The sequence below is a fragment of the Eublepharis macularius genome, chromosome 16 (assembly GCF_028583425.1).
Source record: "Eublepharis macularius isolate TG4126 chromosome 16, MPM_Emac_v1.0, whole genome shotgun sequence".
NCBI classification, from domain to species: Eukaryota; Metazoa; Chordata; class Lepidosauria; order Squamata; family Eublepharidae; genus Eublepharis; species Eublepharis macularius.
The window spans coordinates 11,691,323-11,714,343 of NC_072805.1; the positions used below are offsets into that span (position 1 = coordinate 11,691,323).

The window sequence follows — 23,021 nt, forward strand, 5'->3', positions numbered from 1 at the left end:
GGAGGTCAGGAGAGCCCCCACTCTCCTGGCTTTCCACAAACTATGCAAAACTGAGTTACTCAGGAGGGCCTTTTTATGCAGGTAGGAAGGCTGGGCTGCAAGAAATGGCTCAGAAAGATCCTTTGATAAAAGGATAGGGACTATTGCTCGTACTACTTTGTACAGTGTGTAAATCATTGTGATTGCATTCTAAAGGGCTATAGATTTTCTGTACGTTTACAATTATACAACTGGAATAATTTTCCAATTACAACCCACGCCTATTGCAGCAGTGAAAGCCCGTCCAGGCTTTCTGTTTGGTTCCTGGTTTTCAGTTCACGACAGCAGAACTCTATGAGATCCAAAGTTCTCAGCTCTCGAGGAACTTCCTCTAGTCATTTTCTTCTTTTCCTTCATTTTCTACAGAAAGAATCTGTTCATCGCCTTCAGGTGCTGGACTCACACGAACAATAACAGAGGGCTCAGGGGACTTCACGGTAACCTTCTCACTTCTGTGGTCATCTGATTTCCTTGAACCAGCTAGTGAACTATGACTGACGGGCGATTTTGGAACAACAGGAGAGGAACTTGCGGCCTGGAAGAGAAATGCAACGTATTGGCATCGACAGGAGTCTGGGGCAGGCAAACTTTCTAGGAAAACAGGTGCCCGAGGGCCGGGTGGGGCTCAGCTGACATAGCTCCAGAAGATTTCCCCTGAAATCCCTGACGTGTCAGACCCTCTGGAGTGCTTCCCACATTCTTATTTTACATATTCTGAACTGCAGCCCCTGGCACAGAATAAACCTGCCTTGAAAGAAAGAGAGAATTGATCATCACCATTTGAATGAGGAAAGGGAGTAAGGCCTTTGGGGCAAACTCAAGAGGACACACAAGGAGCTATAAAGAAGGTCCCATCATTTTGCAAATGAAAAATAGTCTTGAGAAACTACTGATTTTGAGCAAAGGAACGGTGTGAACCCTTTCCCTAGGGGTTGTTTTTCTGATCAAAACCACACACATGCTCCCCCAAGGCACATTTAGAATGTATGGTTGAATCCCCCAGCTCAGTGACCCACAATGGGGCAAATATACACGCCTGGCTTTTCTCCATCCTCTGGAAGCAGGAGGTGCTTCAAAAGAATTCAGGAGCCCCCATCTTTGCATCTTCAGGAAGTGCACATTTGGAAGCAACTATCTCCATGGAAAGAGGATGGTTATCTGGAAATCTTTCAGCATTTTGTGATCTGCTCCAGTACCTCATGGCAGCCATTTTGTGATTGGCCTTGATTAGGATTGTAAGCCCAGTGCAGGCAACTGGTGGGAAGTCTGGGGCGGTGAGAGGACATGTAAATGGTCAGCAGTGCTGCAATGTCACTTCCACCATAAACCTAAAAGTGATGTCATTGTATCACACTGATGATGTCACATCCAGGTTTGCGCCACAAGTGACATCACAGTGTTGAAGTGAGGCCTATTCCCCACTGCACCAGTGGGCAGCAGCAAGCACTTGAGCCTGCAGGGTGGGAGCAGCAGGAGCCCTGGCAGCCCGAGCCTTGCCCCTCCTGGAAGCCGTTTTGTGGTGGCGTCTACGCTCCATTCTCAAAATTCCAAACGTGCCCATTACCCAGTGAAATTGGGGAGGGGTACCCTAGTTTGTTAGCCAGCTCAGCTGAGTTGGTCCCATTTCCAGAGAAGATACTGTTGCCGCAGGGCTTTTTTTCTGGGAAAAGAGGCGGTGGAACTCAATGGGTTGCCAGCACAGGGTGCAACTCATTCTGGGAGGTAGTGCCCCTGGTACCACATGTGCGCGTGCAAAGTGCGCACACATTCCCAGGGCCAATGATGTCACTTTGGGTCAGCTGGAACAAGGAGAGAGTTTTTAAAAGTTTAAATCACCCTCAGCGAAAAGGGTCACATGGCTGGTGACTCCGCCCCCTGATCTCCAGACAGAGGGGAGTTTAGATTGCCCTTTGCGCCACTCCAGCGGTGCAGTGGTGCAGAGGGCAATCTAAACTCCCCTCTGCCTGGAGATCAGGGCCGATTCCAGATGACTAACCTTAAGTCGCTTCATGCCGCCCTCTTCCGGATCGCGACGGGGAAAATGCGAAATATCGCGTTTCCTCGTGCGAGTTTTGCGCGTCATCGCGCAAAACTCGCACGAGGAAACGCGATATTTCGCATTTTCCCCGTCGCGATCCGGAAGAGGGCGGCATGAAGCGACAAGGTTAGTCATCTGGAATCGGCCCAGGGGGCGGGGCCACCAGCCATGTGACCATTTTCAAGAGGTTCCGGAACTCCGTTCCACTGCGTTCCAGCTGGAAAAAAGCCCTGCTGTTGCTGCAGGCAGAAGCCACCCCTTTGTACATACCTGCAGTGCCTTCAATTCTTTCAGTTTCCATCGGATGTGAGCCAACCGCCCCTTGCCCCCCATCTTCCCTGCAGCTGCGAGGGCTGCTTGAAAGAGCTTCGGTGTCCCAACTCTTGGAGGAATGATCAGTACATCTTTCGGCATCCCCTTTTCTTCTTTAGGTTTACTGTTGTTCTTCAGCATTCGCCTGGAACAGAAAGGAAAAAAACAGGGTTTCTCACCTGTAACTGTTGATCGTCGAGTCTCTTCTGTGCAGACACACATTGGGACTGCGCAGGCGCAGGCCAGCCGCGGAAAAGATTTTTCTAGCTCTAAGAGATGTGAGGGGGACGTTCGGATCCACCGCGCATGCGCGCCGGTGTTCCCGCCAATTTTGAATGCATATATATCCGAACGTCCCCGGCATTCCCTCAGTTCACCTGAGCCGCCGGAGAAACAATGGAAGAAACCAAGCACTCACAGCGGGGCAGGCGGGAGGGAATGTGTGTCTGCACAGAAGAGACTCGACGATCAACAGTTACAGGTGAGAAACCCTGTTTATCGTCTTCGTCCTTCTGTGCAGCCCCACATTGGGAGAGTAACTAGCATCTCACCAATGGGGGCGGGTGTGAGTGTCTACTTGAACAAGGACTGCAGGACAGCTGTGCCCACAGCCGAGTCACGTCGTGCATGCACATCCACAGAATAGTGCTTGATGAAAGTGTCTGCAGTGGACCATGTCGCAGCTTGGCAGACGTCCCGGAGCGGCACTCCTCGTAGGAAGGCAGCAGAAGCAGCTTGCGCTCGAGTGGAATGAGCGGTAACCAACAAGGGACACTGGACTCCAGCATGCTGATAGCAAAGTTTAATCGTAGACACAATCCAGCGAGAGATGGACTGGGCAGAAGCAGGTGAGCCCTTGCGAGGGCCAGAGTAACACACAAACAGGGCAGGAGACTTCCTGAAACATTTGGTGCGGTGCAAATAAAACAATAAAGCACGCTTTACATCCAATGTGTGTAGTGCTCGTTCCCCTGGGGATGAAGGTGTTGGAAAAAAGGAGGGGAGGAACACCTTTTGCTGTAGGTGAAATCTTGAGACTACCTTGGGCAGAAACTCCATGCTAGTGTGGAGCATGACAGTACCAGGGAAAAACTGCAGGAAGGGAGGGTCACACCGCAGGGCAGACAGCTCCCCAACACGCCTAGAGGACGTGATTGCCACCAGGAAAGCCACCTTCTGAGCGAGCAAAGGCAGGGGACAAGAAGATAGAGGCTCAAAGGGCTGGAGCATCAGCTGGGAGAGAACCAGGGAGAGACTCCATTGTGGAATGGGATGGGCCCTAGGAGGGAAGGTCTTGAACAGGCCCTTCAGGAACTGCTTGGAAAGCCAGTGAGTAAAAACTGTCTTCCCATCAATCTGCTCATGGAAGGCAGAGATTGCAGCCATGTGGACCTTAATACTGGAAAACGCAAGGCCCTGGGAGCAGAGATCCAGGAGGTAGTCCAGGATGACAGGGAGCGGGCAACTAAAGGGAGAAACCCCCTTTGGGGCCAACCACCGGGAAAAACGTGACCACTTCCTCTGGTAGGACAACCTGGTGGACGGTTTCCGGGCATTCAAGATCACCCCAAGCACCCCAGAAGAGAGGTTCATTCCCGGTTGCCCAGAAGCCAGGCAGCCAGATTCAGTACAGCCACATCGTGATGCCACACCCCGTCCCTGGTTAAGAGGTCCGGGGCGTGAGGCAGGGGGAGGCATCGCCCCTGGGACAGGGAGAGCAAAAGGGGGAACCAATCCTGGCGAGGCCACCGAGGGGCAACGAGGATACAGCGGGTTCGGTAGGCCCTGACCCTGGAAAGAACCTTGTACAGGAGCGGAAAGGGCGGGAAGGCATAAAAGAGCCCTGGGGACCAAGGTATTTGGAAGGCATCCCCTAGGGAGTGGCGGCCAATGCCGGCCCGGGAGCAGAACAGCGGGGCCTGTTTGTTGCGGGCAGTGGCGAAGAGATCGACCAACGGCATGCCCCATGTGCGGAAAACCTGGTCGAGGTAAACCCTGTTTAGGGACCACTCGTGCTGAGGCAGAAACACCCTGCTCAGCGCATCCGCCGAGGTGTTGAGATCCCCGGCAATGTGCACGGCTCTGGGAAGGACGTTGTTGACCATGGCCCAATTCCATAGAGTTGTTGCCTCCTTGCAGAGCTTGAGCGAGACCGTCCCTCCCTGCTTGTTGAGGTAGTAGCAGGCCGTGGTATTGTCCGACAGGACCTGAACCCTCCTGTTCCGAATGGCATCTGCAAAAGAAGCGAGGGAGTAACGGATCGCCCTAAGCTCAAGAAGGTTGATATGCATGGATGCCTCAGATGGGGACCAGATGCCCTGAGCCGAAAGCTGTCCACAGCGCCCCCCCCATCCCAAGTTGGAGGCATCGGTATAAACCGTGACCTCGGCTAGGAAGGGGCCGAAAGGACAACCTTCAGACAGGTTCCCAGGGACAGTCCACCAGGCCAGAGAGCGCAGCACCACCCTGGGGATGGGAAACCTCTGGTGCTGACCCATGGTGAGGGGGTTGTACCTCCGGACAAACCAGTTTTGCAGAGGCCTCATACGCAGGCGCGCAAAGAAAACCACCCCTGTGGTGGAGGCCATAAGGCCCAACAGAGTCTGAACCAAAAGGGCAGTCTGATACCGGCAATGCATAAAATGCCGGGCCAAAGCGGAAAGCCTGGCCAACCGGTCAGGGGGCAGGTAGGCTCTACCCAGCAGGGAATTGAAATGGACCCCAATAAACCTAATGGCCATGCCTGGGGTCAGGATAGACTTATCCCCATTAACCACCAAGCCCAGCCTAGCCAGCACGGACAAAGTGAGGGCAATATGGGCCTGGAGAGAGTCAGGCGAGGGTCCCACCAGGAGCCAGTCATCCAAGTACGGGTAGATAAAGCAACCCTGGGACCGCAGGTATGCCACTACGGTGGCCATGCACTTTGTGAAGACTCTGGGTGCAGAGGCTAGCCCGAAGGGCAACACTGTATATTCATACACAGAATCCCCATACACAAACCGCAGGTATTTCCTGTGGCCCTCAAATATAGAAATGTGGAAGTAGGCATCCTTCAGGTCTAGAATGGCCAGCCAGACGCCCACTTCCAGGAGTTCCATGACTCGCGCCAGGGTCAGCATGCGAAACTTCTCAGCCTTCAAATAACCATTGAGGCCTCGAAGGTCTAAGATGGGCCGGGAACCTCCACCTTTTTTATCCACAAGGAAGTATCTGGAGTAAAATCCCCATGGGGAAGTAGAGACATTGACCACCCGGACAGCACCTTTGGTAACCAACTCCATAACATTATTGTGTAACACAACATCACAACATGGAGAACAACGGGGAGGGAGAGAGAGAGGGGGTGCATCCGTAAACATTAACTTGTAACCATGGGCCACAATGGACAGGACCCAAGCGTCAGAAGTAACACATTGCCAACAGGGCAAAAAAGGTCGAAGCCTGTCCAGAAACTGGGCAGCAGAGGAAGCACCCTCGGAGGCCAACGGGGGAGCGTTCAGGCGCAGTCAGAAGACCGAGGGCTTCTGCGCCGAGGTCGAAGGCTTGGGCGAAGAGGGCTGTTGCCTGCCCTTGGACCGGCCGGAGCGCCTGGAAGGGTGACGCTGCTGGGCAGAGTAGGATCGGTGACCGTAGGACTGGCCCGAGAAGAAGCGCCCTTGACGCTGCTGGTAAGGCTGGTAAGGGGTCTGGTAGGATCGGAACCGACCATAGCGATACCTCGGACCCGACGACTGGGCTGAGGGGGCGACCCCGAGGGACTTGGCCGTCTGCTGATTCTTCTTCATCAGGGAGAGGGACTCATCCGTCTTCTCCGAGAAGAGCTGGGGCCCCTCGAACGGGAAGTCCTCCACCTTCGCCTTCTTCTCTGGAGGCAGGGCCGTGGACCGGAGCCAGGCGTGCCGACGCAGGACCACCGAAGTTGCCATCGCTCGCGCTGCAGAGTCGGCGGCGTCCTTGCCAGCTGTCATTTGCTGTTTTGACAGCTTCACGGCCTCGGCTTGGAGGGCCTTAACCAGGTGGCGGCGATCCTCCGGGAGGTCGGAGAGGTAAGAAGACAGCCTCTTCCACAGGAATAGATTATAGGATCCCATTATGGCCTGGAAGTTGGCAATACGGAATCCCAGAGACGCGGATGAGTAGAGTTTCCTGCCCACGCCATCCAGCTTCCTGCCTTCCCGGTCCGCCGGGGCCGACGAGGAACCGGAACGGAACCGAGCCTGACCCTCCTCAGCCACGATCGACGAGGGTTTCGGGTGATTGAAGAGGTACGGGCAATCATCTTGCTTTAAACGGTAGTACCGTTCCACCTTCTTTGCCGTCGCGGACAGGGACGCCGGCGCCTGCCAGAGCGCGAGAGCGTTATCAACAAAATCCTCCACAGGGGGAAACGCCACCGACGCGGGGGACCCGGAATACAGCGCCTCCAGCAGCTTACTCTTGGGCTTGGAGGTCGTGGAGGAGACGTCTATCTCCAGCGCGGCGGCCATCCGCACCATCTGTTCGGAGAATAGCCTGTAATCGTCATTTGGGGACGATGAGCGGGGCCCACCCACGGTGTCATCCGGGGAAGGATCCGAGGCCGCGTCTGAAGAGCACTCCGACGGTGACGCCAGACCTTCCTCATCCTCGGAATCTGAAAACTCCGGCGAGGTTTGCGTCGGAACCGAAGACCGGTGAGCGGTCGGGGCCGACGGATAAGTTGCAGGAACCGGTGGTCGCAGAGGTAAGCCCGGAGGTGGAGGAGCGGGTGCTGGGAGCCCGACTGGCTGAGCCGGAACGGAGACCATCGGAACCGACGGATGTTGCAGGAAGGGCAGCGACTGCTGGAACCACGCCACAAAATCCTGCCAGGAGGTCATGTTCCCAACCCCCGCGACCGGCTGGCAAGGGGGCAGAGGAGCAGGCACCGGGGCAGGCCAGCGAAGAGGCATCGGAACCGACGAGGTAGACGGCAGTGGAACGGAGGCCTCTGAAGGCGCCGGGGCGGACGGCAGGGAGCGCTCAAAAGATTGGAACGGTTCCGGGAAAGGCGGAAACGGCATAAACTCCTCGGGAACCGACGGAGGAGGCGTGCAAGGAGGCGACGGGGTGTGGAGACTCACCACATCGTCGGGTATCAGGACTGGTTCGGATGGAGTACCAGGTTGCACAGTCGGAGCTGGGGACAATGCACGGTCCTTGGCCCTCGACTTCGCCTTGGCCTTCTTGGACGGGGGCTCCGAAACAGCCTCCGGAACCGAAGGCTTGGAGGAGGACTTCGGCTTGGGCGCGGAACGCTTCTTGGCCTTCCGGCTCGAAGGACGATCCCCGGAACCGGAATCAGGACGGGCCTCCGGAACGGGTTGCCCCGTCGGTTCCGAGGGGAGCGGCTCTGGCGACTTACGAGACGGCGCCGGTGACGGAGCGGCAGAGCGCGGCCTATCTCCCGAAGAGCCTGACGGCTTGGGGGGGAGAAGGTTGGCATCCCACAAGAAGGCACGGAGCCTGGCCTTCCGATCACTCCTTGCCTTCGGAGTGAAGGACATACAAATGGAGCAGCGCTCGACAACATGCCCCTCGCCCAGGCAGATGAGGCAGAGCTCATGGCCGTCCGAATGGGTCATCTTAGTGCCGCATTTATGACACTTTTTAAACAAAGATGTCTGCGACATAGTGAACGGTATCTCCCGACAGATGACAAGGGGAAAATACCGACCAGCAGAAGAAACGATCCAAAACTCCGAAGAGACGCTTGAAACGAACGCTAGACAATAAGAACCTTTTCGACGGCGGCGAAAAAGGAACTGAGGGAATGCCGGGGACGTTCGGATATATATGCATTCAAAATTGGCGGGAACACCGGCGCGCATGCGCGGTGGATCCGAACGTCCCCCTCACATCTCTTAGAGCTAGAAAAATCTTTTCCGCGGCTGGCCTGCGCCTGCGCAGTCCCAATGTGGGGCTGCACAGAAGGACGAAGACGATCCAAATGTGCCCACCATCATTTAAGTGCTGCAAGCATCTGCAGCACCTGTGCAATCACTCTGAGGTCCAAACTACACAATATGCTTCTGGGCAAATCTGGACCAGATTCTCCATATGGAGCTCACTTTCCCTGCTGCCACACAGACGCTGCGGGGAATGGCATTTTAAAAATAGACAGGAGCCCGATTCTGCTCGTAACTGTGGAGATGGAGAGGTCTTGCCTCTGCCCCATGCTGTTTTCCCGAGTCAAAAAGGCTCTGTGGAAAATTCTCTTACCCATTTCAGAGCTGCTCATGAATGGAATACCGCACAACTCACCAAAAAAACACAATGTGTCATTTGGACCCGGGCTGTTGAGCCTTAATTTTTAACACACTTTCGTCAGATTTTTTCAGAACACTATCTTACAATTATCATTTCAGTCTTGAATGCTCAATGTTTATATTCAATCATTTATTAGGTATCATAATGTACCAGTGTAACTCTTTCTTTCACGCAACAGAATCCATTTAATGATTGGCTGCTGTACTGGGACCCTGTAAAAGATAACCGAACTGGGAAGGCAGGACAACATCAGCCACTGAATGAACTCTGGGACTTTACAGATTACCTTAAACAGAAATGAAACACTGGAGACATCCCAGGTTCTTTGGTCTGCTGATTTAGAGTTCTTTGAAGGATGCAGGATGCATCTGACAAAGATAACTGTGATTCTCGGAAGCTTATGCCACAGTAAAGTTGGTTAGTCTTAAAGGTGCTACTGGACTCTTTTCTATTTTGCTACTACAGACTAACACGGCTAACTTTTCTGGATCTTTGAACGATAATGTGGACCAGAGTTATTATTTAGGGATGAACAAGATCTCCAGGGTTTTCCATTCCTACTTTATCTGACGAAGGGAGCTTTGGCTTTTGAAAGCTTATATCCTGGAGATCTTGTTGCTCTTTAAGGTGCTACTGGACTTAAACTCTTCTGCTGCAGACAAATATCACTGCCCACCTGGAATTACTTGGGGGAGGTAACCGCCTATATTAGCAGCTCTTTTCTCTGCCTTTTCTATTTCTTTCTTCTTTGTGTCAGGGTGATAGGGATGCGCAAGGACAGGGAAGGTGAAAAAGGGCCAATGTTGTTGCGGGAATGTTGTTGTGGTTTATATGGATTATTTGCTGGGGGGGAGACATTTTGAAAATGACAGTAGTATAACACACAAGAAAAATAACTTTTGTGGTATTCTGCATGTTTATGAATCTTTATTGTGTGGTCCTGCCAACATAGATGTGTATAAATATTGCCTGTTCCAAGACAGAAGCTGTGGGCAGATGTATCATTTCAGCACGATTCCTCCTTTACTCCTGCAGCAGTCCTAGCTGCTTCAGAAACTGGATAATCACAAAGATGTAAAGGGAAGAGGAAGCTTTGCTAGGGGAGGGAGGTCCTTTACGTCTTCAAAAGATGAGCAAAGGCAGGAGTTACAGGGGAAATGTACCCTCTGGCGAAGGGAGGAATTTTAATAAGTAAGAAAATGTTCTTTGGGAGGAATGAGTAGCCAGGCACAATTTTAAACCTTTTTCATAGCTTCCTTCTCCTCCATCAGTCATCTTTAAACAACGTGAAATGTGAGAACCACATTTCGCTTTCAAACTGTGGTTTGAGTACTGCCAAAATGAGATTTCCCAACACAGGGGAAATTGTCCTGCCAAAGTCATCTGGGTCCCTTACAACAAATAAACACACAACACCTGGCCATCCTCACCTGGCCTTTTTTCGCAGCAGCTTCTGGGATTCTGGGTAATGCACCAGAATTTCATTCAGATCTTTCTTATCCAAAATGAAAAGATTCGTAAATCCATGAGCCACAACATTGGCAGTGCGGCGATTTCCACCTCGTATAGCCAGTAAGCTAATAAAAAGAACAAAATAAGGTCACCCTAGGATGCGATATGGGCTAGCCTGATATTTCACAGACTTGACAGCTCCACATCCGGTTTCCGGCATCGTCAGAGGCCGTCGTCTGACAACAAGTAAATCTCAACAGCCAACATTCTGTAATTCGTTAGTTAGGCAACACATGTCAGGGCTGCTTCCACACATCGTCCGATATCGTGCTACAATCATTTGCGCCTGGATCATCCAGTGGAGACAGGACAATCCATTTGCAAAGGATTGCTACAGCACAATAGTGTGGTACTCCAAGATGTATGGATGCAGCCAAAGTTGGCTCTTCCATCTACTACGAAACTATGGATCATTGATGTTTTTCCATTGGCAGAGCGGATGTTAATCAGCAGCAGTTTCGACCCTGACAGATCTGCGATATGTCTCTTGGTTAGGAAGGGGACTGAGAATGGGGCTCAGGCCTGATCATCCTTCCCCCTTTTCCACCTTGCCCCTCTCTTGCTGCACTTTTGCTGCCTAACTCACCCCCTGCTGGTGGCAGGCCTCCTCTCACTCCAGCAGAGGCTATGGAAGAAGATTTTGAATGCTTGATGACCTAATCTCGGGGAATTCTGTTTTTCCCATGTCAGCCAATCAACCAACCAGCACTCTCCTGGTCCTCAAATCCTTATGTAATCACAGGAGCATTGACCCCTGTACAGTAGCAGCCAATAGTAACTGGATTGCCCAGCAAGAAATGTGCATGAGAGAATGAAGGGGTGCCTTAGGGCCAGCTACACATTCATGTTTTTAATGAGTTGGGTCTGCGTTTCCTGGACCCAACTCATGTTCTCTGCAGCCACACAGCAGCTGCTGCAGGGAATGGCTTTTTTTAAAAAGAGAGAGAGAGCCCAAATGGGCTGAGAATTCCACCATGGGGGGAGGAAGGGCTCCTGCTGCCTTCCCCTCCAAGCTGTTTTTGGAACCAAGTCATGTTACCTGTGTCATGGGTCAGTCTCACTCTCTAAGCCCCTCACATGCAACCCAAATGAGAAAACGGCACATGAGGTTGCCTGCTTCCCTGGGCTCTGGAATTCTCTTCCTTTAGCCATCTTTTGGCAACTGTGCTCAGACTAACCTGCCCACAGAGTGGCTGCAAAGGTCTAATGGAGGAGAGGGCCATGACAGAACTCGGCATTGGCAGTAAAGCCTTTTTCATTTGAAGGAAGGCCAGGATAGAGGACATTACACGTTCCTTGTGTGCCTGACCTTATTTCTCCAAATACGGATCCGGCTTTCAAGGTCACCAGGATCGTCTTCCCATCAGGTCCTCCTAGTACCTGGACTTGCCCGGCTTGAATGATGTACATCTCTCTGCCAATTTCTCCCTAAAACCAAAACGAATTGTGATCCGTGCAGCACAGTGGATCGGTCTGCCGTCCAAGCTACGCAAGCTGGTTTTCAATGTGACTTTCTTTATTTTCATCAGATCAGAAGAAGACAAAACAGCTTTCCAACCAGAACGCTGATTTGGTTCACTTTCTCTCTTTAACAGTTTCAGCTTGCAAGTCTTTTCCAAAGAGCATCCTCAGGTTGCACTGATATTTCCTCCCAGTATCTTGCAGTGTAATGGTTCTCAGAAAATCCTAAGCAAGGACTACTAGATGACCTAGGAGCGCACTACAAGGGACGAATGACACTTGCTTGGCAAGTGAAGAGACTCAGAGCCAAAACACACGAGAAGAAATACCTAGATTCAGCACGTGTTCTCTTACCTCAAGGATTGCCGGGATCTGTAGGCGTCCTGGAAGCTTAAAGTTTAGCATTTACAGAGCAGCAGGAAGGGAAATACAGGTGCCTGCATTTCCCTTCCCCTTCCTGCTGCTCTGTAAATGCTAAACTTTAAGCTGCCAAGACACCTACAGTTCCCAACAAACCTTGAGGTAAGAGAACAAGTCTAGCATTTACAGAGCAGAAGGAAGGGGAAGGGAAATGCAGGCGCCTGTATTTCCCTTCCTGCTGCTCTGTAAATGCTAAACTTTAAGCTTCCAGGATGCCTACAGATCCCAGCAAACCTTGAGGTAAGAGAACACGTGCTGAACCTAGGTGTTTCTTCTCGTGTGTTTTGGCTCTCACATGTATTCCTCCCTGTTCACTTGCCATTCACTTGCGCTCCACTTGATCAAGTGGAGCGCAAGTGAATGGCAAGTAAACAGGGAGGAATTCACATGAGTCTCTTCACTTGCCAGGCAAGTGTCATTCGTCACTTGTAGTGCGACCCCTAGGCTAAGCACACGAATATAGCTCTTTTTGAAATGTAACTCTCTTCTTTGCCATTACTGCCTCTAGTGACAGGGAGCTACATTTGGTTTTACCTTTTCAGATGTTACAACAATGTGTGCCAGGAGCCCACTATCTGCAATGCTCCTGATATACCATAATATGTGCAGCCACCATTCCATGTGAAGAGGGCAACATGTGGGTTTTCTATGAACATACAGCTTCAGTATACACTATGTGAAAATGATTCAAAATGTTTACAGTGAATAAATTACTACAGGAGGAAGGTGATCTTGATTAATTTCAAAATCAATGGGACATGTTTTTCATGACAGGATTACCTTACACCCTGCTAAACCAAACCCCCATACATATAAACCAATTTGGCTATGAATCTGCAAGGAACAAAATAAGTCTAGCCATAGTATCACTGGAACTTCAGGCTGAATCCACATGTCCATTGTTTTGCGCATTTTTTTCACCACTGTGGCGCTAAACTCACAGCTGCTCACACGCTGCTCACATATTTCACAAAACTTCCACCATCAATGCGCCATAATTGTGTTTCCATGCTGTCCTGCTTGAGAAACCTGGAAATGCTTTTTCCGCACCCACTTTTTAAAAACAAAATCACTTTCATTGCACTATTACGAAGTCGCATTCTGAAAAAGAAGCCCCCTTCACAACCAGTGACAATTTCCCGAGACAAGTAAACAATTATTGCTCATGCCTCTGAATTCCAGCCATTTCCGTTTCCAAATAAAACTTAGAACTCCATCAAAGCATTGAACTTCTCCTTTCTTGGAAATTGGCAAACACGTAAGAACAGACGTAAGGCTTCCGCACACCTCCCTTCCCCTTTAGCGGACAGCATCAGAAATCCCATTGTTGTTTGAAAGGGAATCAAAGTTCATGGAACACTTTAATGTGTAATAGCCAGGACTGCATCTTGGTTATTTCAAATTTGCTCGCCAGAACAACGAAACAATTGATCTTGAGCCTACTGTCACGAGCAAAGAGTAAGCCAATCACAGACACCAAAGGGGGAGTGGCTATTTCCAAGTTTAAAGCAGTGAAACAGCGATACAGCGCCAATCTTAGATTTTTTTTTTTAAGGGAAAGGAACGGAACGTGTGTCGTCATCGCTGACGAAAGTAAAAGGCTCCACCCAGTATCACACTTTCCTCACAGGCATGTGGAGAACTGATAGCGCCACAAAGATGCTCTAAGAGCATGAATGTGAATGTCCAATTCATGATAGCAGGATCAACCCAACTGCCATGAATGCGCAAGAAAAGCGGAAGGTGAGTGCGTGTGGATTCGACCTCAGTCATTGTCAAAAGTGAAAAATAACATCTAATCAGTATAAAAATCATGTTAATAACTCTGTTCCAACAAATGTAATCATATCAGTATATCTTAATAGTCAATGTGGCCCCCTCTGCAGATACTTTAATCCATGGATTGGGCCCATATAGAGAGAAGGACAGGGAATCTCCCTCCCCAAAACAGAAGAATATGTTGGAATATAGGCTGCAGGTTCTGACATTCGGTCATTATGGGTTAATGCGTTTACCCAGTGTGCTATTGTTTGTATTAACCCGAAAGGGAAATCTGGCAGAGAGCCAAGAGCCTAATCTAACTCAAAGCCTGGGAAACTAAGAGCCAAGCTACAAGTGACGCCTGACACAGGTTGGACACTTGTCAGCTTCCCTCAAGTTTTGACGAGAAATGTAGGCATCCTGGTCTTGCAGCTCGGCTCTCCGACTGCTGTCCAATGGACTTTTCAACTGTCACTTGTCCAACATTCCACCAAACTGCCTACATTTCCCATCAAAACTAGAGGGAAGCTGACAAGTGTCCAACCTGTGTCATTTGTCACTTGTAGCTTGGCTCTAAGATGTGTTTGTAAACTACTATTGTCAATAGGCAGGTGATTTCTTTCTAGGGTCAAGAAGATTGCCATAACTGGCATGGAGTCTCAGTCTAAGTTTGCACTTTGCAGTAGCAAGATGTAGCTGATAGACTTCTTCATTTTGTAGCAATACCGTGTACCTTTTTCCTTTAGAAGTAAACTTTTCTTAAAAGCAAGCAAAGCGTCTGACTCTCTATTGACTCTGATTCAAGATACATTGGAACTCTGAATTTAAACTATTTTTAACCCTTACCCCAACAGAATACACCTGTGCAAACACACACAATGCCAATTGACCAGCTGTAGGGAGGGGAGGAGCCGGATCTCCCAGTGCGCCTTGATGCAGCCCAACCCTGCCTGTGAGGGGATGCGGAGAAGCAGGAACTGTTTCCGCCTCCCCCCCCTCACACACACCAAGCAGTGAAGAGAAGGACAGAGAGGTGGGTGGACGGACAGGCATCTTTGCAGCCTGTGTACAGGCAGCTGGGCAGAGAGGAGGGGGATCCTCTGCCACCCCTGCCAGGCAGTCAGGAAGGGCAATGGGGAGGGGGAGGGCCAAGCAGAATCTCCCCTCCCACAAGTATCTTGGTGGGCGAGGGAAGGGAGAGCAGCAAGCTGCCTGGCAAGTGATAGGCCCAGCAGGGAAGTGATGGGGTTATCCCCCCCCCACATGAGTCTCGCAGGTTTCCCACTTCTTATACCTAAAAAGTAATGAACAAGCCCTGAAGTGAGAGATGACTCTTTACAAACAGGTCACTTTTGTTATTTTGCCTCAGTTTTTGAAATCCAAAGAGCTTTTTCATGAGGTGAATCCAGACCCTTAGGCAGGCCTGGCGCATCCATGGAGGCAGTGCTGGCAGCCGCCTTGAGCGCTGAACTCTGAAGGAGGCGCCGTGCTGGCCCCCTGACCTGGAAGCAGGCTGCGTCCCCACTCTCCTCTCCACCCCTTTGTCGCCCGCCTTGGCCTCGGCCCCCGGACGCCCCGGTGGCATGGCAGCGAGCAGGGAGGCGAGCAGGGAAGCAAGCTGCCTCCCTGCCCTTTCGCCCCTGCTGCCTGCCTCAGGTGAGGGGGGGCGCTCCTGCGCAATGACGTCACAAGTGACATCATTGTGCAGGGCCAGAGAGTCCTGTTGCTGCCTCCCCCCCACACAGGGCAAGAGTCGCCACCTCCTGCCCCGGGAGCCCCACAACCACGCTACGCCCCTGCCCCTGCCAATCACCATGAATACTGAAAGCAGGCTGGAAAAGCTGGAAAAGCTTTTGGAGATGTTTTTAAAAGTCATCATTTTTAAGCCTAGTCACCGTTGCTATTGATGAGCATATACATCAGGATTTTTAAAAAAATTCTGGAAATCTGCCACATACTTTTTTGCATCATTTCAGGTCCCATAAAATTAATTTAAAATGGTGGGCAGATTTCAACATTTTTGTGAAATTTGATTCAGCGCAGCATTTCATTCCTTGAACATGGGACTTGTTACCTTCTTGCATACGTAGTCATTCGGCAAGTAAACCACAGATCTGAGCCTCTTCAACATGTCAAAAATCATTTGCCGATCACAACCCTAAAACAAAAGGAAGGAAGAATTATTTAGTTTATACAAACATTATCAAGATTTATGTAAATGAACCCTGTGAGAACAGACAGAGTACCTGAAAGAGCGGCACCTTGCTCACTATATCATAGTTCACATCGACAGCGATGTCCAGCCGCATCATTTCTGGTAACTGCCTCAGAAGTTCTGCTTCATCTGTAGAACGGGACATTGAGCAAAAGATTCACCTACCCTGAAAGAACCATTTGCACAGACTGAGGAGATGAATTCTGCATTTGCGACAGATGCATCTGCAAAAGTCACCCCCATTTTATCATAATCAGATGTTGTGGATGAACTTAAGTCACCTCCTGACTTGAAGAATCCAGGGACTCACTGTCTTAAAAAAGCGAGTATCTCTAAGCAAGTTTTCTGATGTCTTAGAGCATTTTCGTGTGTGACACAAAAACAAGTGTAAAATTCATGATGTTAGAACGAACCACTGGGTTTTCGAAAACTGCTTCCTTCTGCTTCCACTTCCACATTAACAACATTCATACAACAGCAGAGGGGCTCCACGGCACCTCTTGGGTTGTGTGCAAAAAGGTCCCTATCCAGCATCTGCCTTGGCAGTAGAGGTTATTATGGTCAAATCCACATTCACCCATTACCTGCATGTTTATCGGATATCTTCCGTTTGCCGCCAATCCGCGATTTTTTCCTCTTCGTTCACATTCCTGCTTCCAATCCGTCTTTCTCGCGCGTCCCTCCGGTCACATGGCCGCTCGAAAACCGCTTTTTTGGGCGGGACCTTTTTTTCCCGCCCATTTTTATAAAAAATTTTGAGCACACTTTTCCATTATTTCAATCTTGCCTTATAAAGAAACATTGAAGATAATGATGCCTCTCTTTCCCCCACTGACAGCACTGATGGCTCTCTCCCGTTTCTTTTTTGGAAATTTGGAAGCATGTGGGAAGCTTTCGTGGGCATTTCCTATGCAGGACAGTTCAGTGCCTGAATTTTACTGAAGTTTCACTTCCTTGGAGTGTCATTATTTCGATATTTCATAATTTTGATATTACAGTAATATAAAATAAAAATAATAAAAAACCGTTAAAAAGGAAGTTTCGCAAGTCCGTTCTGAGGATGGATTCACCCCAAAATGATTTTTCAAACTACCGGATTTGATTCAGAAACAGCATAATCAATAAATCCAATGCTATGAAGTCAAAAACAGTCTTTTGCAGACTACGGAGCACTTGCAAGTTGAATCAGCCAATAGGAACTCTCGGAACGGCCGGGGAGACAGGTAGGGGGGTGGTTTTTAAAAAAAACCACGTAAATTGCGCATTGGCCTGTTCACGGCCACCGTGAAACTCCCGTTGAAAATATGTGACCACATATTCGGGAGAAATGCGAATGAAATGCGTCTGTTTAATGAGGTAATGTGACCGGCACTCGGGATTGCGTGGGGAATGCGGGGAACGTGCGACTTAGAATGAGGAATGTGGATTTGACCTTTTATTCCTTTCCTGGCCACAGCCTTCAGCCTAATCCCACACAAAAAAAGAAAAGAAAAAACCAGGATGGGTGGAAATCTCACTCTTATCACAATGTTTTTTTTAATTTTTTTTTTTATTTTAAGCTGTGTTGCTAAAAGGTAGGATGCCAGTGACCTGGTAATGTATGGATCCTTATCTTGTAAAAGAAAAAGAAGGCTCTGATTAATATTTGTGAGCTCATTCTTAAGTATTGCGATAATCCATCTCTGTCTCTCCTTGCTGAAACTGGGACATTCAATAGCTAGATGAGCCAAGGTACCTGTCTTCCCCGTATTGCAGAAACACCAGTGTTCAAAAAAGGGAACTCTCAAAAAGTGACCTTTCATTTTATTTCTGAGGTCGATTCAATCTAGCAGTCAAAAAAAAAATCTCAATATGGGGGAACCGTCATGGACTTTAAATATGCTGGTAAGGTAGCTAGAGGTTCCAGTCCACTGTAGGCAAGGGGGCATATCCTTCTTCTTCGCTGGTTTGTGCTTCTGGAATCTAGCATCAACAACTGCTTTTTGATAGTTATTTTTATTTATCTCCTTAGGCTCAAGGAGGCAATTAACAAGCAAGTTGCAAGGACTCAAAACCAACATAACAGTCCATCAACAAGACAAAAACAACGCACAGAATTAAAAATGCGGCCAAATCTGCCCAAACATTTTCTGCTATGAAATAAAACTCTTTCATGCCTTTTCAACGGCAGCAAGTGAAGTCAGCCTCCTCCATACCCACTCTGGCCACTCGGGAGACTGATGTATCATTTAGAGAGCCTGGGACCCCATTGCAATGCGCTTGATGCTCACCCAGGATTTCCAAATGCCTTTTGTGAGCTACTTTGAGTGCGTTCTCTGGACAAGCAGCATATAAATTTCCTAAATGGATAAAATAATATCCCACCTTTCCCAATACCTGAAATACCAGAATACTTGAAACCACCTTTCCTGAGAGTTCAAAGGTACTAAACATTCTTAGTGGTTAAGTGGTTGGGTTGCAAATCAGCACTCTGCTAGTTTGAATCCCACTACTGCCATGAGCTCAGCCTTGGGTAAGCCACTCCTCTCAGCCCCATCTCCCCAGCTGTGCTTTAAGGATAATAATAACACTGACTTTGTTCACTGCTCTGAGTTGACACTAATCTGTCCAGAAGGGCCGTATATAGGCACACTGTTATTACTGTTATTATTGTTAGCTGAGTGCAAACAGAGCAGAAGTTACGCTGTGCTGATTAAAGAGACAAAAAGTTTATTTGAGGAAATACATACTTGATAGTGAAGAGAGAGAGATAGGGATAGAGTCCTTGCTATCTGACTACATCTTGGAGAGAGAATGAATAAGGCAGGAGAGAGAAGAAGCAGGATATTGCCCTGTTTAGCCCAATAGGAGACAAGACAAGGAAATGACCCCCCCCAGGAAACAAGAGAGGTGCTGCTCTCACTGCCCTAACTAAGTGACCCTTGCTGCCCCCTGCATGGAAGGTCCTTCTTCCTTTCTGGCTGCTGCAGTACACCAGGCATTGCTATTTCCAACAATTATTAATATACAAATAAAAGCACACAGCATATAAATTCCATCAGTTCAAAAACACAGAGAACTGCCAGCCTATGGTTTCGAATCACCAGCACAATCATCACAAAAGTGCCCTCTGAAAGAGAAATGTTTTAAGCTAATGGCAGAGTTTTCTAGTGGGTGCTGCCAAAGTGTTGCATGGGTATGTATGTGCAGGGCCGGCACCACCATTGAGGCAGTGAGGCAGGCGTCACGGGTGCTGGGGCGCCGGGGGCGGAGGCACACACCATGGAGCTGGCATGCCTGGCCCGCAGCTGCTGCAGCCGGCCAATCCCGCGCTGCCACTGCCGCCACCACATACCCCCAGCCGGGCGCAGCAGCCACAGGCCAGGCATGGCAGGCGTCCAGGGTGGTGTGCGGAGTGCGGGCAGCCTCCGCACGCCGCCCCAGCCACCCACTGGCCAATGGGCCCAGCTTTGCTGCATGATAACATCATCACATGGTGACATCATCACGCAGGCCGGTGGCGTGCGTGCGCACTATGTGCGCGTGCATGTAGGGGCAGCCGCGGCCACCAGAAGCCCTGGTGCTGCCCCGGTGTATGTGCAGAGGAACAAATATCTGCACAGAGCCAGGCTTTATCTCTAACAAAGAAATATAAGTTCTTAATTTAAGGAACTCTACTCAGGATAGGAAAGAAGTAGAGATAGCATTGTATTCTAAATATCTAGACTACGGGGCCAAGAGATGCAGGAAGCACGTCCTGAACTCAAGGCTGCAAGATGGAGAAAGACAGTAAGGAGAGGAAAGTGAAGACAGAAGGACGGAAGTCTCTAAGAATACCAATCTACAACGAAGAGATAGCATCAGGACGGCCCTTGGCCTCTCTGACTTGCTGACTCAGTTGTAGTCCCCCTCTGAAACCTGAGTCTGTCTACACAAGACACCTTGCATGGGGACACTCAAGTGAAAGATCTTACACTTGTTTTCCCATTATGGATACAGATGCACTGCCAGGGAGACAGAGGACACCTGAATATAAGACCGCACCGAAAGTAAATCACTTGAGCATCCCCGTGTAATATGCCTTGTGTAGAGAGACTCTACAAGACAGTGTAAAGTCCTTCACTTCCTACGTAAGAGCCTATCCAAAAGAAAACAGCGAAAGGATCTGAAGATCGACTTCTCCACAAGAAGCTGATCTGCAGAAGGTCAGGAAAGCAGGCAACGGAGAAGAGGGGTATAATTCCAAGATAGCACAATCAGCAGGTTTACACCTGAAGGGGATAGCAGGGCCGTTTCCAGATGGCTTACCTTCACCCGGGACGTCACGCCTCGTTGCGGGGAAAATGCGAAATATCGCGTTTCCTCGCGCGAGTTTTGCGCGACGTCGTTAAAAACTCGCGCGAGGAAACGCGATATTTCACATTTTCCCCGCAACGAGGCGCGATGTCCCGGGTGAAGGTAAGCCATCTGGAAACGGCCCTGGTGCACAGGCACATAGAGAGAAACAGGCAATTGTGCAAGATCACAGTTTTGCAAAGAACATAACTGAAAACTATGAACTAGTCCTAAGGACACCAGTGAAAAATAATCGAAATAGCTGATAAGCCTTACCCAGCATGCCTTGAGAGTGCCAAGTGTATTCATACCATTTTTTGACCCTGTTCTGGACAGAATGGGGGATTCTGTAGAAAGTCATATACTTCACTGTGTTATCCATACAGCTGCGATAGTACGTTTGGCCAGCTGTGGCAGCACCCACCACATCTCGCATCTATGAGCAAAACCAGAAAGAACAAACCCAGGGGAGCGTTTTATTCAGCATGACCTACTCTTGTCAGCTAGCTAACAGGAATTAAACAAGCTAGAGCTATGGCTCAGCAGCTGAGCCTTTGCTTGGCATGCTGAAGGTTCCAGGTTCAATCCTCAGTCTGTCTTTCTTTCTTTCTTTCTTTCTTTCTTTCTTTCTTTCTTTCTTTCTTTCTTTCTTTCTTTCTTTCTTTCTTTCTTTCTTTCTTTCTTTCTTTCTTTCATTTACAAAACCTGGAATCAGGGCTGGTTAAAGATACCATGTTGCCCCAAGCAAAGTTATAGCCATTACCTCCTGGGCCCACAGACAGATTCAAGCCAAGACCCTGTGACAAACTGATGGCATTGTTGGCCCATTGTTGGGGATAAAAGCTACCTCCAGCACTGTGGAGCAACTTAGGCTTCTCAACTGTCCAGGCCTGGAATGGTATTCCCTGCATCCAGCCTCGATCTCCCGCCCTTAAAAAATTGAGGAATGAGACAAAAGTGGAGTCCATCATGATGCTCTAGGGATTTCCTGCCGTCTCTATGGTCTTCACCATAGAAGATAGGGAAAATTCCTGGAGTGTCACCCAGAAGTGACATCATAGCATATCCAAACTCCACCCTCCCCAGGCACCACCCTCAAATCTCCTGGCATCAGCCTAGGCAAGGTTGAGAACCCCAAAGCAATCTGAGTCCTTGCAATGCATCCGCACCCTCTGTTTTGTGCTGCACCAAGCATTCACTCTGTTGGTTTAGCCAGAGAATGTTCTTTACAGCAGTTGGGGAAAGTTTCCATCATTTAGATGTCTTTAAATGTGGAAAATCATTAAGATTGTTCAGTTTAACTATATAAAGTAAAGTACACCATGGCCGTTTTCACACTGCTTACCGGCCACGGAACATCGCGCCGAGCTTTTGGAATGACAGCGTCTTCCTGGCACAATTTTCACAAGAACTACTGTTCCAGGAGCTCGCCGTGATGTTCCATGGCCAGTAAGCAGTGTGAAAATGGCCCGTGAGAAAACAGAGCACAGGAAGACAAAATGCAACAGGAGACTTGGGAGCAGAAGAAAAGCATTGTTTGTTTTCTTACCTGACCAATCATGACTGAGAACGCAAAGACCCCTGTGAAGTAATTGAGGAGCTGAAAGATTATCTCAAAGAGGGTGTGAGGGTCTGGCAGGCCGCCGATCGTTATTAAGGTCTTGACAGCCCAGTAGTAACAGCGGAGATAACTTTAGGGATACAAACATACGGCAGGCCTACGTATGAATGAAGCAGCCAAGGATTTATCTCACCCAACTCTGACCCCACGCCAATCATCGAAAGCAGAGATTATTGTGTGTACCTGTTTCCTTCCCCATCATAGGCCCATGGGGTAGACCCCAGTCCATTGAGGGACGATGCCCAATAATACAGACAAGAGTTCACATGCAAGCTGAAGAGCAAGTAGGCTGTGATTCTGATGACTCTGCCAAGAGGGTAAAGAAAGATTATGATGCAAAGCACTCTCAGATTATTCTGAAATGGCTCTGAATGCCTGCGCTCCAACCTTGAACCACAGCATATGGAGACCAAGTGTTTCTGATGGATGCAAACACATCAAGCTTTGCAGGAAGGTCATATGAATATGAACTTCCAAGGCAAGCAGGAGCTCAACTTTCCTCATCTCTCAGTTCCCCTTAGATATTCAGACATTGCTATTCAAAGCAGCTGAGGGGTAAAGCAATACCAACTAGCAAATAAAAACAGGTCAAGCCAATGAAATCCCCACTAGTAAGTGCTGAGCCCCCAAAGGGAATGTGAGCATGCAAAGTCCCCACAAAATCCCATTAAAACCCACTGAGTTCCATATACGCACCAGAGGAAATCCTAAAGAACAGAGCACCAGCGCTAGGTGTGGGTGACCGAATGGAAGTATGTGGTCTGCCCTCACTTTCTTTCAGCCCAGCAAAATCCTCTCTAATGGTTTAAGGTAGACTGGGAAGGCAAACTTATATACTCTCTCTCTCCTTCTTCTTTCTCTTCGTGCCCCCCCCCCACACACACATTGCCAGGCACAAGACTGAAACCTCCAGGATACATTGTGGGTTGGGAAATGTGTGTGTGTGTGTGGAGGGTGGGGGGAGGATATTGATGTTCATTTCCAGCTAAAACTCAGTAAAGCCATAGAGATCGGCAAACTCCTAGAACATCAGTAAC

At 49.3% G+C, this 23,021-nt stretch overlaps 1 protein-coding gene across 1 annotated transcript in view; it reads right to left on the reverse strand.

Moving 5' to 3' along the window:
- Positions 1 to 370: 370 nt before the first annotated feature.
- Positions 371 to 23,021, reverse strand: part of CNGB1 (cyclic nucleotide gated channel subunit beta 1) — a 43,559-nt gene continuing 20,908 nt past the window's right edge. Inside the window, exons 10-18 of the mRNA XM_055000834.1 lie at positions 22,168 to 22,290; positions 21,913 to 22,054; positions 20,640 to 20,799; positions 16,081 to 16,178; positions 15,909 to 15,992; positions 11,502 to 11,620; positions 10,111 to 10,257; positions 2,348 to 2,534; positions 371 to 574 (exon numbers count right to left, since the gene is read on the reverse strand). Of these exons, the coding sequence (XP_054856809.1) occupies positions 371 to 574; positions 2,348 to 2,534; positions 10,111 to 10,257; positions 11,502 to 11,620; positions 15,909 to 15,992; positions 16,081 to 16,178; positions 20,640 to 20,799; positions 21,913 to 22,054; positions 22,168 to 22,290 (1,264 nt within the window). The remainder of the gene's footprint in view (positions 575 to 2,347; positions 2,535 to 10,110; positions 10,258 to 11,501; positions 11,621 to 15,908; positions 15,993 to 16,080; positions 16,179 to 20,639; positions 20,800 to 21,912; positions 22,055 to 22,167; positions 22,291 to 23,021) is intronic.